Source organism: Pan paniscus, chromosome 1, assembly GCF_029289425.2.
Source record: "Pan paniscus chromosome 1, NHGRI_mPanPan1-v2.0_pri, whole genome shotgun sequence".
Lineage (NCBI taxonomy): Eukaryota > Metazoa > Chordata > Mammalia > Primates > Hominidae > Pan > Pan paniscus.
Genome location: NC_073249.2, coordinates 180,163,544 through 180,178,217, shown reverse-complemented (window position 1 = coordinate 180,178,217; position 14,674 = coordinate 180,163,544). Strand labels below are relative to the sequence as shown.

Below are 14,674 nucleotides of genomic sequence, written 5' to 3'. Positions count from 1 at the left end.
ACACAAACATGTACATTAGCCTAGGCCTACACAGGGTCAGGATCATCAACATTACTGACTTCCACCTGCACATCTTGTCCCACTGGAAGGTCTTCAGGGGCAATAACACACATGGAGCTGTCCTCTCCTATAAGAACAATGCCCTCTTCTGGAACAACTCCTGAGAGACCTGCCTGAGGCTGTTTTACAATTGACTTAGTATTTTTTATACGTAGAAGGAGCACACTCTAAATAATACAGTAAATACATAAACCAGTAATAGTCATTTACTATCAAGCATTATGTACTGTACATAGTTTTATGCACTATACCTTTTTATTTTTTGAGATAGGGTCTTGCTCTGTGGCCCAGGCCGGAGTGCAGTAGTGTGATCCCAGCTCACTATAGCCTCAACCTCCCGGGCTCAAGTGATCCTCCCACCTTAGCCTCCTGAGTAGCTGGGACTACAGGCGTGCACCACCACGCTCAGTTAATTTTTAAATTTTTTTTGTAGAGACAAGGTCTCGCTATGCTGTCCAGGCTGGTTTTGAACTTCTAAACTCAAGGGATCCACCTGCCTCGGCCTTCCAAAGTGCTGGGATTACAGGCGTGAGCCACCGTACCCGGCCCCTATACACTATACTTTTATACCCTATACCCCTATACACTATGCTGGTGTAGTAGATTTACACCAGCATCACCACAAACACATAATGCATTGTGCTATAACATTACCACAGCTATGATGTCACTAGGCAATAGGAATTTTTCAGCTCCATTATAATCTTATGGGACCACAGTTGCATATGCAATCTAACGTGACCAAAACATTGTTATGTAGTACGTGACTGTAGCTTGGGAGGCCAGCACTGAACCCACAGTACCTCTTGTCTATTGCAAGAAACATATAGCCTTTGAGACTTTAACACTGTCTACCTGTTATTCCCCATTAAGCCATAAGTGCTTCATGGGTGGGTACCAGAGTCTGGCAAGCTTTGCATCCTCCATAGCATGCGGGGGGAGTTCCTTAACTCTCTTTGCCCCTTCTGAGACGGCATTGATCAGTTTGTCTTGTATTGTAATCATTCATGTCAGGTCATGCTGCTGAACTGTAGGCTCCTAAAGGGTAGATACTGAATCTTTATATTTGTCCAGAAACAAGCATTCCTAGCTTGGCTCTGCTCCAGGGCGTTAACACTTGCTGTTCTCTAAACCAGCTCATGTATCAGCTGCCACTGCTGCAGAGATGCCTCTCCTGACCATTAAGTTATTGCCTCCACTCCATAGTCTAAAATATTATTTTTAAATTTTCATAGCACTACCAGTATGTAAAATAATTTTATTGATTTACTTGTCTTCTTTACAAGAATATAAACTACATGAGAACAGGAGCCTTATTTGCCATGTTCATTGCTATATTATCCAGTTTTTCATAACAGTGCTTGGCAAAAAGGTGCTCAATAAGTGTGAATGAATGCTGACTCAATGCCAAATCAAATGACTAGGAAGTGGGCATTAGTACCTCTTCTCCAAGACTGAACAAAAGGTCAGTATGGAGAGTGCAAAGCAAAACATGTGGCTCCAGCTTCCAAACTGGTTGGAGAAGAAAGAAGTACCAGTATGAACATCCGAGAACTAGACAAAGCAAACTATAATCAGGTGTAGGTGTAAGGCACTGAATCAGAGGCAAGAGAGAAACAGGCAGTGGCTAAAACAGAGCTTGCGAGCAGGAATCATACTCTACTCATCTTTCTGTGTCCAGCACTTAACATAGTGGCTGCAGAATAGATGCTCTGTGAGCAGCTGTTAAGTTGTACTGTGTAATGGTCCACCAAGGTAATGCCAGTGGATTAGGTGAGGTACAGAGACTGTGTATAACTTGGTATCTTGGTTTGCAAATATTTCTACTCAACAAATTCTCGATCTATGTGTATTAAGAGATTCTTTTAAATCTAGAGTATTTACATGCAGGTACATACACAAGACAATGTTTTGGTTGAAATCCATATTACCTATTTATTCAACAAAAAACTGAGTATCTTCTATGGTCCAGGCCATGTCCTTGGCACTGCGAACAGAGATAAGTCCTGGCCCTCAAGGAGCTCACAGTCTAGTGGGGGAAAAAAGACACAAGAATAAATAAATATAATGTATTTGGAGTTTGCAAAGGGGGCCACTATGGGAGACAAAGAACAGAAGAACCTAAATATCCTATAGTTAGCATCCACAGGAAAGAAAGACCTGGCATTGTACATTTTTGTAAAGAATAGATAAGGCAGTGGTTCTCAAAGTGTGGCTGGCTAATTACCTACATCAGAATCATTTGGAGCACATATTAACAAGTAGATTCCCAGTACCTTCTGCACATATTCTTGATTTAGTATGTGTGTGGGGGGTGGTGTACGGTTGAGGCCTGAGAATCTGCATTTTAAAAGCACTTTAGGTGATGCTACTGCATCTTAAAGTTTCAGAACTGATGAGATAAAGTTTGTTCTTTTAACTGGAATAAAGAATGATCTACACATCTGAAATGCTAACTTGTATTAGTCTTTAATGAGGGGCAAGGGAAGTAGAGAAAAGGATGGTAGTTGATATTTTCTACTATAGTGAAGTTAATTTAATTCTCACAATAATCCTATGAGGTAGATATTATTATCCCTATTTTAGATGGAAAAAAAACCCCAAAATTAGATAGTTTAAGCAATTTGTTCAACAGTATAGAGCTAATGAATAGCAACACTAACATATGAACCCAGATTCACTTAACTCTAAAGCCTGTCCACTTTCTGTAACACCATGCTAGCACCAGGGGACAAATTTACTGATTAAATGGTACAATTTTCTTTGAGTTCTTTGCCAGATCTTTCTAGGTAAATAAATATAAAGAACAGCTACGTGGTACTTTAGTCATGCCCCACATATTTATCCATGGACACATCCTACTTGGCAGTTGGGGACTGAGGACAAATCCAGGAGGAATGATTAAAACGAATGGCCACTTCTTACTCCTTTTTCCATCATTTCCTCACCCGCTGGTGGAGGTGTAACAATGTACTATGTATGGCTAATAACTGGGCCCATCTGGAAAGACAAGCAAACATAACTGGATACCAATAAAAACAACCCCATCTGATGTCAAAAATTCTTGGGACCCAAAACATTCAGAAGGTCAGAAGGCATTTAATGAAAATGGCAGGGCAGATAAGACTCAAGTTTCTCAAAAGATAAACTGCCAGGACCAGAAGCAGGTCCAGAATTTACATTAGTTAACAGCTCAACCTTTAGAGAAATAGTGAAAGGATAGCAGCTTCCCCAGTTTAAAAAAATACTATCTGTCTCTCTCAATACATAGACTCAAAGGTGCAACAAAATAGACACGGCTCAGAGAATAGTGGGATGTCCACCCTATTTAAAGAGCTTAGGGACAGGCCCAACCTATAAAAATTCTTCTGGAAGGAAGAAAACACACACACACAAACTGCAAATACTGCTTAAATTCCCACTCACCACATTCAGTGTCATATAACCAGATCTTAGGCAGGAGCAGCAGAGTGGAGCATGTTAGATCAATAAAGAAATGTCAGGCCAGGCACGGTGGCTCACACCTGTAATCCCAGCACTTTGGGAGGCCAAGGTGGTGGATCACTTGAGGCCAGGAGTTCGAGACCAGCCTGGCCAACAAAGTGAAACCCTGTCTCTACAACAATACAAAAATAAGCCAGGTATGGTGGCATGCGCCTGTAATCCTAGCTCCTCAGGAGGCTGATGCAGCAGAATCACTTGAACCCGGGAGGTAGAGGTTGCAGCGAGCTGAGATCATGCTACTGTACTCCAGCCTGGGCAAGACAGAGCAAGACTTCATCTCAGGAAAAAAAGAAAGAGAAAGAAATGCCATGGTAAAGGCAGCTGACAACAATACTGGGGGCCTTGGGTTCAGAAGGCTGGTGTGTAACCACCGTCCTTTCCTATCACTGAGCTTGGAGCCACAACAGTGACACTACAAACGAAAGATGGGTTTCCAGCTCTGGAGAACAACTTTCTTATTTCTGGCATTCCAAACAATTTTTCAGTCCCAAGATGAGTTTTGATAAAATCAGCCCATAGCCCTGACACAATGGACAGTACATAACTCAGATTTCATTATTTTGTATAACAAACATTGTAAGCCAGACTTAAAAAAAAATTATTGCTATATTTTCCCCACATCCAATCTGGGAACATTTGCTTTCATCCACTTTTTCGTATCATGTTTAGAGTTGTTTTTAAAAAAATCATGCAAACCAGGATTAATCTTCTCCTTACAAAAGAATTTTATTTATACTGCACTGATTCATTCCTTCAAACACATAGCTTCTAACAGGTGGAGTTAGAAAAGCGGGTGCCACAAACTATGGTTTAATAGTATGCAGGCCCTGTACCTGTTTATCTAACTATACCTGAAATTTGCTGATACCCCAAGCCAGCTACTTACACTAAAGGCATCTCTGGGGGGCATCATCTAGATGAAGTCTTTAACCTGATGGGAATATCTGGTTATTCTACAGTTTAAACAGGATGTTTGGCTTATGCTTTTGTTCAGCTGACTGGTGCATGGGAAGCATTAAAGCCCATATCTAACTACAGCAGGTCTTCAAGCTTATTATCCTGTCATGAGTTCATAAAGATGACAAACTCATCGTTTGGGAGCTATAAGGTCAAAGTGGCCAGAATGCAACTGTGCTGTTACACTGTGCAAAATCAAGTCAACTGTCTTGTAGGTCCTTGGCTGTCTCTTGTTATAACCTCGAACACTTAAAAAAGGAAACCTCAAGTATGCTGAGATAATTATCAGAATGTTCAGGTACCTTTGTTCCTGAATATCAAGTAATAGGGCTCATCTCTGTGACTGCTGGCGACAAGCACATAGGGCAACTCATTACCAACTGCTCATTATAAATGCTGAGCTCTTGAGTTCCTGAGGAGGGGGTGGGCTCTAGACTATCGAGGGCTGAGTCAACTAGGTGAAGGGCCAACCTGTACAGTTCTAAGTCTTATTTTGGTTCTGGGCACATTTCAGTTCTGCTCCAAGTCCGCTTTGCTCCAATTCAGCGATGACAGACATATATTTGAACTCATTTGGTCTGAGGTTAAAGGTCTCCACTAACCCGTAGGTCTCTTTCCGATCAGTAGCGTAGAAGAGCTGAACTTGGTTGGCGATGCACTGTGCCTCAGCAACATTCTGTAAGGTAAAAAGAATAATGAGGTCCTTTCTTGCACAGGGCCACAAAGCTCTTGTCTGAATTGTGTGGTGGGTGGGGGCCCTCGCCCAGGAGTCACCACTTCCAGAAAGTTTCCTTAACTTCTTGAAGTCCCTAGTCTTGGTTAGGTGCCCCTTCTCTGTGTACCAAATCATCCTGTGCTTACCACTGTCATAGTATTTATCACACTGTATTGTATTTTTCCTTTTCTTTTTTTGTCTATTTTCCCTAGTACAAATTCCTCAAAGACATAGACCGTGGTTTGTTTTATATCTCTGCAGAGTGACATCTGGTGAATGTTTACTGAATAAATTAATGTACATGTTCACATTATTCCTCTTCATCCAGTTCCCTAATAACTGTTAAATATATTTCAAGGGGGAAATAAGACAGCAATAGTTACCCAGCTCTAAGAACCAGTTTGTGAGTGAGAACTAAGTTCTTGACTAACCAGATATACACTTGAATAAAACCTGTTATGATACTACCTTGGTCAGAAAAGTACTCCCAGAGCCAGCTGTGATGGTTTTAAAATTTGCCCACAAATTTTAAGATACTCCTCCCTTTGATGGAGCCTAATTTCCCTTTCCTTGGGTAAGGGCTATACTCAGTGACTTCCTTCTAACAAGTAGACTATGACAAAATGGTTGGGGGCATTGGTGTGAGCCTGTAGTCCCAGCTACTCAGGAGGCTGAGGTAGGAGGATTGCTTGAGCCTGTCTGGGTAATGTAGTGAGCCCCTTAAAAAAAAAAAAGACTATGAAAAAATGAAAAATGATAGAGAATGAGTTCTGCTATCAAGCCATAAAGGTTGTAACTTTTCTCTTGCTAATTTTCTTGCTCTGGGAAAAGTCAGTTGCCATGTAGTGAGGACATTCATGCAGCCCTATGGAGAAACACGACAAAGACATGAGGCCTCTGCCAAGAGCCATGTGAGTGGGGCTGGATGCAGACGCTCAAGCCCAATCAACCTTCGGATGACTATACCCCTAGATAACATCTTGACAGCAACCTTGTGAGACCCTGAGCCAGAACCACTCAGCTAAGCTGCTACTACAGAAACTGCGAGGTAATAAATGTTTGTTGTTTTAAGCCACTAGGTTTTGTATAATTTGTTACGCAGCCATTTATAACTAATACATCAGCAAAGGCCCAGGGAAGAGAAGGGCAGTAGCAGAGAAATGGTGAGCAGTAGCAGAGAAATGGTGAGCAGGCCACCCTACATGACAGAGGCAGAGAAATTAGCCAGATGTGGTGGCATGAGCCTGTAGTCCTAGCTACTCGGGAGGCTGAGGCAGGAGGATCGCTTGAGACCAGGAGTTTGAGGCTGCACTGAGCTATGGTCATGCCAGCACACTCCAGCCTGGGTAACAGAGGAAGACTCTATCTCTAAAAATAAAAATTAAAAAATGACAGAGATGGGGGTTAGAACACGGGCTACACTCTCAAACTTTGCAAAAGAGTCACCTCAGACAACTCTTACTTTTGCTATACATTCTGCAGTTCTAGTCGGTCAGAGGTACCTGTCCATTATCACCATGTTCATTAGCCAAAATTAAACCCCAAAAGGTCATGGAAAATTCCCACTAAAAACTTACTGCCAAAAGTGTGCTATGTCTAGCTAGAGAATGATGAAGACGGGTTTATAAATAACATGGGCTGTGCTCCACCTCTATTCCCTCTGTGGGACTTTCAGGACATTTCTCATGAGCAGGCACTAATCTCTGAGACTGCATCTTCAATCAAAAACCTTTTCCCAAAAAGCTGGCTACTTCAAATTAATAGAATTTGAGAGCTAGAAGGGACCTCAGAGATCACCCAGTTCTCATTTAATAGGCTAGGAAACCAAGGCAGATGAGGTTCAGGGATGGGCTCAAGGTCAAGTGGCCAGCCAAGGTCACAGCCAGGACTAGACCTCTAGACTCCCTGGCTGGTATTCCCCCCAATTCATCCTGCTGTTTCTGGTAGGGCAAGATAATTAAGATTGATGAAGACCAATAACTACTTCATCCATTTTACCTTTCTTAAATTCACACATGCCTCAAGAGCAAATCATTTCTGAAGCAAGTGCACTTCTATAATCTGAGGATACCACCACTCTCTCAGCCCCTGGCTACAGGGCCTCTGACATCAACTTTTATCTGAAGCTTGGGGTGGGAAGGTAGGAGTAAGTTCAGCTGTGTTCACACTACAACACTGCTCTTCAAACTATTCTGTAGAATCCTAGGGGCTCTGTGGAGGTGCCTCAGGTCCCTTCACCTGTTTTAGCTGTCATATCCTGGGGTTTTACATAGTAAGATTTTGTTTGGATAAAGGGGTCCTCCTACTACTTTAAAAAGAAGTTTGGGCCGGGCGTGGTGGCTCACGCCTATAATCCCAGCACTTTGGGAGGCCGAGGCGGGCAGATCACGAGGTCAGGAGATCGAGACCATCCTGGCTAACACGGTGAAACCCCGTCTCTACTACAAATACAAAAACAAAATTAGCTGGGCGTGGTGGTGGGCGCTTGTAGTCCCAGCTACTCGGGAGGCTGAGGCAGGAGAATGGCGTGAACCCGGGAGGCAGAGCTTGCAGTGAGCCGAGATCCAGCCACTGCACTCCAGCCTTGGTGAAAAGAGCAAGACTGTCTCCAAAAAAAAAAAAAAAGTTTTTGAAGACCACTAGTACGGTGAGTAGGATAGGAAGGTAAGACACAGAGAGAGATGTCTGCCTCTCATGGAGGGTTATAGAAAGGCAACCCCCACCAGCCCTTATTCTCCCCCTGCCTTTTATTCTCTTGGCTTTCAACATGAAGCAACAGTCTCCTCCTTTTCCAAGACTCAATAAGATAAACATACTAATTCCCTGTGCTGCTCAATAAAGAGGTATTTTAACAAGTTTGATTCCTCCCTCTCTTTCAATTTTCAAATCTACAATCAACGCACCAAGTCCTGCCTATTTTATTCCCTACATATTCCTGGGGTCATTCTCTTTCCTCCATCTCTATACCACTGCTGTAGTTCAAGTTTTCACCACTTCTTGTGCAGACTATTGCAACTGACTTCTAAATTATCATACTGACTAGACTTGAACTACACAATGTTTAGGAAGCAAATAATTAAAGTTAATAATTAATAGGCTGGTCTTAAAATCCATCTCTTTATGGGTTCTTCTCTGTTCAAACCCTTTAATGACTCTTTTCATGCCCTCAGGGTAAAGCCAAATCTCTAAACAAAAACCACCAAACCTTACATATACACACATACACACACACACACACACACACAAGTGATACCAAACTCTTTACAATACTCCAAGTCATTTTATATCTCTCAGCATTTACTTATGCTATTCCCTCTGTCGGAAACATTTCTCCCCTTCTTTATTAGGCTAACTCCTGCTGTTTGAAGGTTCAGTCTGGGTGTCATCTCCAGGAAATATTACTCCCTTTGGGCCAGGGATATCACCCCACTCTCTATCCCTAGAACCTTCTGCATGTCTATCCTAGCACTTACTGCATTTCAATGAAATCATCTATTGACATAGATGTGGAGCCAAATAAAGCTAGGTTTTTAAATATTCCATTAGTTTTTAGCATTAAAGTTAGTTAGTTCAGAAGAAATCTCTAGTTTCCATGTATTTCTATTCATTTGACATTAATGCTTTACCATAGTTGGAAATACTATGCCTAAAGTGCACAATTCATGCATGAGTATACAGGGGATCATATATTCATGTTATACTTCTAAGTTTCTCTTCTCTAAGTCATGTACAACAAGTTCTAACATGTCTAGTTCTACACTACATCGGAACCTCACAGTCAAGTTGATTTATACAAGGCAAATATGTATTGTCTTGTATGCTGTCAAATGTTAAAAGGCCAGGAAGCAAATTTTAACAACGATGAGAACTGCACAGCAGTTTGAGACCACCAGAGTGAGGTGGTAAAAATGGCAAACAGCAGAATGGGCCTCCTCTGACCTCTAGGATCCACTTTGAATATGATTAGATGCTGTGCTTTGCCGAAGACCAGAAAATATAGTACAATCTCTATATTGTCACTCACTCGCATGATCAAATTATTTCCTATCTTTTCAGCTCACTTCCAACTCCCACAACCCATTAGGACTCATAATTCTTACTGTCTCTAACCTCCCTTATATTTTCACTTTCCTCATTACCCAGCTTCCATTCCATGGTCAATAATCATTCCTTTGCATTCACCTTTAACTTCCTTCAGGCCATAGATAATATGTAAATAAACGAATATGGCTGCGTTCTAATAAAATTTGAAATACTATTTTTCTTTAATCATAGTTTTTGTTATTAAATAATTTCTGTATTTCTTTAAGAATAAAGAGTTTTTGGCCCAGCGTGGTGGCTCATGCCTGTAATCCCAGCACTCTGGAAGGCCGAGGTGGGTCAATTACCTGAGGTCAGGAGTTCGAGACCAGCCTGGCCAACATGGTGACACCTCGTCTCTACTAAAAATACAAAAATTAGCCGGGTGTGGTGGCACATGCCTGTAATCTCAGCTACTCAGGAGGCTGAGGCAGGAGAACTGCTTGAGGCTGAGGCAGGAGAACTGCTTGAGCCTGGGAGGTGGAGGTTGCAGTGAGCTGAGATTGTGCCACTGCACTCCAGCCTGGCCAACACAGCGAGACTCTGTCTCAAAAACAAACAAACAAACAAACAAACAAACAAAAAAAGAGTTTTTCCCCCTAATCATTTAAAGAGGTAGAAAACATTCTTAACTCGTGGGCGTTATAACAACAAGCAGTGGGCTGGACTTGGCCCATAGGCTGTAGTTTGCTGACGCTTGTCCTAGACAACAATTTTGTACTTCCTCTTTTTGACTCAAATGTCCAACATTTTTCCAACCTTGCTTTCAGCTGATGAGAACTTTTGTTTCTTTTCACTGAGCAATCTGTAGGAAACTTATACCACTACCTCCATCCATCTAATTTTATCAGTGTCCTTATACTCTGGCTTCTCTCCTGCTGTCATATTCCTGGTAAAGATCAACCCCTCATTACCAGACTTGCCCACCCAAAAATATCACTTCCCGCTTTCTCCTGTATCATCAACATTTCCCTCTCCACTGGATCTTTATTTATTTTATTTTATTATTATTATTTTTTTAGACAGAGTCTGGGTCTGTCGCTCAGGCTGGAGTGCAATGGTGCAATCTCAGCTCACTGCAACCTTTGCTGCTGGGGCTTAAGTGATCCTCCTACCTCAGCCTTCCGAGCAGCTGAGATTACAAGGTGCATGCCACCACGCCTGGCTAATTTTTGTATTTTTTGTAGACACAGGGTTTCACCACGTTGGCGAGGCTGGTCTCAAACTCCTGAGCTCAAGCAATCCACCCACCTTGTCCTCCCAAAATGCTGGGATTACAAGCATGAGCCACTGTGCCCAGCCTCAACTGGACCTTTCCCATCAGCATACAAATATGTTTTCTTTCTCATATTTGAAACAAAAGATACCCTTGGGCGCACTTCTCCACCTCCAGCTAATACCCCATTCTCTCCTTCCCTTTATAGAAATGCCCCTTGAAAGAGTTTCTATGCTGATTCTTCGGAGTTTCTCTTTCCATCCTCTCTTAAGTCTACTCCAATCACACTTTTATGAAACTGCTCTTATAAGGCCCCCAGTGACTTCCATGTTTGTGAAATCAGTAAATTCTCAGTCCTAATCTCATTTGCCCTAATAAACAAGGGAGATTTGGTGAGTTGAGCAGTCCCTATTCCTTGAAACATTCAATTTTAGCTTCCAGGGCATTCTACCATCTTAATTTTCCTTTTACCTCATGGCCATTTCTTCTTAATCTTTGCTGATGCTTCTTCATCTCTCCAGGGATGGAGACCCCTCGCTCAGTTCTTAGATCTCGTCTCTTCTCTATTTTTACTTACTTCCTTGGTGACTTCATTCAGTCCTATGGTTTTAAGTACAATCTGTATGCTGACAACTCCCATATTTATATCTCCAGCCTGGACTTCTCCCATGAAGTCCAGGCTCATATATCTAATTGCCTACTACTTGGATATCTAACAGGCATCTCAGATTTAACACATCGAAAAGTGAGCTCCTGATTTTCCTGTTAGGCCTATTCCTCCTGCAATCTTGCCTATCTCAGTTAATGGCAATTCCATATTCTTGGATAGAATTTTGGCTTTCAGTTGAATGTGATGAATGGAAGGGTTAATGTGGAAGGAAGAATGGGAGAGATGGTACTGAATAGCTTCAAGAATAGGGAAGTAGAATCCTCACTGTGTCCTAGGTTTGTGGGTTACTGCTACTGTGAGATATCAGCTGAGTGATACCACTTCTTTCTCCCTATGCAGCTGGTAAGAGAAAGAGAAAAAATAAGTGGGTGCTGTAATGAAGACTGTTAGGGGGAAGTGTCCACTGTTTGGGGACATTCTGAACTTAACCTCTGCCAGATAAAAGGATATGTGACTGAAATGAGCAAGGACTAGACAGACAATGTACAGTAATCACAACACTGCTCCTGGCACCTGGATGTGCAGAGAGAACACAGTGGGCATCATTAACTATGAGCATATGGTCAATGCTCTATCTCAGTGATTCTCATCTAGGAGTGGGAAAAGGAGGAAAGAAAAACACTATAAATGATGAATGTTGTATAAATGAACAGTATGAAGGAAGATAAAATATTGAGAGCTATCCTAGGCTTCAATACAACTCTTCCCTATAATTAAGAAGCCATTTACTTGTCTACAATCTCTTATCTGAAACCCTTAGGGCCTGATGTGTCTTAGTTTCAGAATTATTGAATTTTAGAAAGATAATAGGTATAGATACTATATAACTATATTATGTGACTCCCCATACTCAAACACATTAATATTTCCCTAGTAAAATGCATAATACTCCACACCAAGTGGGATTAGTTATATAAATAGTTTCATATCAGTTTAAAGATTTAGTTACCAAATGAGTTCAAGTTTACATAAGGTTTTGTGACCAAATGAGAACAAAAACATTTTGTTCTCAGAGCCCATGGGTTTCAGAATTGTGAATAAATGATTGAGGATCTGTACTAACTTCAAATTGGAAGATCTTGAGCAAGACAACTTCACTGTCAACTTTAAAATAAGTAAGAAACAAGGTATATGTAGCTCTTTGAAATTTTCTCTATCATGAGCTTTGTCAGAAGAGCAATACCTTCAGTGCCACGAGGTAAATCCAAAGAGTTTTGCAAGTTAATTCTTACCAGAAATGTGGAATCCATTTCTGCAGTCATCAGCACTATGCCCTTTTCTTCCTTAAGTTCAGGATAGTGATATAAAATCAGCTGGCTGGCTGCAGCTTCCCCTCGGGTCTGCAAGGTGGAACACTTATCAAGGCTCAATAAGGTACCATCACAACAAACTGCAATTTCAAAGCAATAGACAGTCTAGAGGAAATTCTGGCTCTTAATAGCCCCTTGGGTGGCTAGTGAGTTGGAGGACTGGTATGTGGTGGTAAGGTCAGGCCTGCAAAGGCACAGTGAAACTGACAGTTTGCACAGTGTTATTTGTGTCTTCAACTGGAAAAGGTTTGGCTTTTTTCCCAGAATATGTTTACAGTAGGCAGTGAATCCATCATTGTGACCATACATTTAAAAACAAAATGGCACAAGCAGCTACCAAATCAAGTTCTAAAGAAAGCAATGTGCCTGTGTAATTGCCACTTTTATGGACTAGTGCATTTCACAGTTGAAATCTACTCCCCTTGGCTGGCTCTGAAGACTGAGCTCTTTTAAGCTGTAGCAGGAGCTGCAGAGTTTGCACATGAGCCAGATTTGTAACGTGCAGCTCTAAAATATAATCTGGGTTGGGGGGTGGTGAAGGGGAGAAGAAGGATGGAAACACCATGATTTTATGAAGAATGATCAGGGCAGTGGTTACTAAATCTCAAGTCTAGACTAGGTAGAGAGGATGGGTTCAAAGCTAAAGCCCCTATATAGCACAGGTGGAAACAACTACATTCAAAAGAAGATTCCTGGACTTTATCTCTAAAATTTCAGCAAGTCTTTTTAATTATAAATATCCAACTATCACTAGGGTACTTGTAATAGTTCAGCATCTCATTTTTCTTGAACATACTTCTAATGTTACACTGATCATTTTGGTCATCATTCTAATATTATACTAATCACTTTTATTGTAATTATGTTTCTGGATCTTTCTCCTATACCTGAATATTAGCTCCATGAAGGCAAGGACCTTGTCTCACAGATCTCCAAGTCTTAGCACAGTTCCTAACACAATCCCATAATGATTAAGTTCACAGACTTTGAAGTCAGATAACCTGGGCTCAATCCTGGCTCTATCACTTATTAGACAATGTGAACTAACATCTGAGGCCACTTTCTTCTATGTAATTAGAAATAATAACAGTAAATATGGCTTATTATGAGGATTAAATGACATAATATATATAAAACATGTGGCACATAGTAAGTACATCAAATTGTTGGTTATTAAAGTATGTACTCAATAAAGGGTTGTTAGACATATTACAAAATAGCAAAGTAAAAAGCTGTTCCTTCATTCTATTTTGCATTCTTTACCCCAACTTCAAAGCCAATATAATTCATGCTTGTTTTTTGCCACATTTGACCTCCAAATATAGAATGCCAATCCTAGTTATGATTTAAAATATTGACTTTTATTTTAAAAGTTTTAAATGTTTTGAATCTAACTTTTAAATATAATATTTAAAAGTTAATATTGTTTTATTGGAAATAAAGAAATAAAGGAAGAAAGTAAACAAAATAACATTTATTAAACAGAAACTATTCACTTAGCATGTTGGAAGGTGTTGACTTAGTTAATAAAACACATTTAAGACTTGGAGCTTTCCTCAAGGGGCTTCTAGCTTGGGTTAAAAAGATAGCCATCATAACTCAGCCATGTTTGTTAAGTGAGGCACATGCAGTATATACAACTAGAGGTCTGGGGAAGAGACAAAAGAGAACCAGAAGTAGTCAGAGAAGGTGTTTTGGAGTCTTTTCCAATTTCTAGGTATTGAGGAGGGCCTAGAAAACTAGTCCAACACAAAAAGTATGACAATTCATCTGCGCCACAATAATAAATGCTGGGAGTAAGCAGCTATTCTGTGTTCTTGAGCCTCAGCAAGGGTTTCTAGTCCTACCAAAGGGTAGTCCTCTTTCCTCTAGAGGAAGGGCACAAGCCACCTACCTGAATATTTATAAGTGCAGTGAAGTGGAGTTCAGTACCTGTCCATTGTCCTACAAAAAACTCATAACCTTCCCTTCTTGGCAGAGCACATAGAAACTGTGAAAAACAGATATACAAGGAGACAGATGAATAAATGAAATTATTTGCTCTATATCCAACCACCTATAACATTCATTCCATTTCCTCCATATTTGCTTTTAAAATTTTTTTTATTTTTTTGAGACAGGTTCTCGCTCTGTTGTCCAGGCTGCAGTGCAGGCATGATCAC

At 40.9% G+C, this 14,674-nt stretch overlaps 1 protein-coding gene across 3 annotated transcripts in view; it reads right to left on the bottom strand.

Annotated features, from left to right (window-relative positions):
* Positions 1-4,265: 4,265 nt before the first annotated feature.
* Positions 4,266-14,674, bottom strand: part of ATPAF1 (ATP synthase mitochondrial F1 complex assembly factor 1) — a 33,475-nt gene continuing 23,066 nt past the window's right edge. For 2 of the 3 annotated variants that reach the window (XM_034964452.4, XM_055093334.2), the window contains 3 exons: positions 14,407-14,502; positions 12,435-12,542; positions 4,266-5,197 (listed from right to left, as the gene is read on the bottom strand). In XM_034964452.4, coding sequence (XP_034820343.1) covers positions 5,003-5,197; positions 12,435-12,542; positions 14,407-14,502 — 399 coding nt within the window. In that variant the 3' untranslated portion in view covers positions 4,266-5,002. The remainder of the gene's footprint in view (positions 5,198-12,434; positions 12,543-14,406; positions 14,503-14,674) is intronic. The other variant, XM_034964459.3, reaches the window with a different exon arrangement.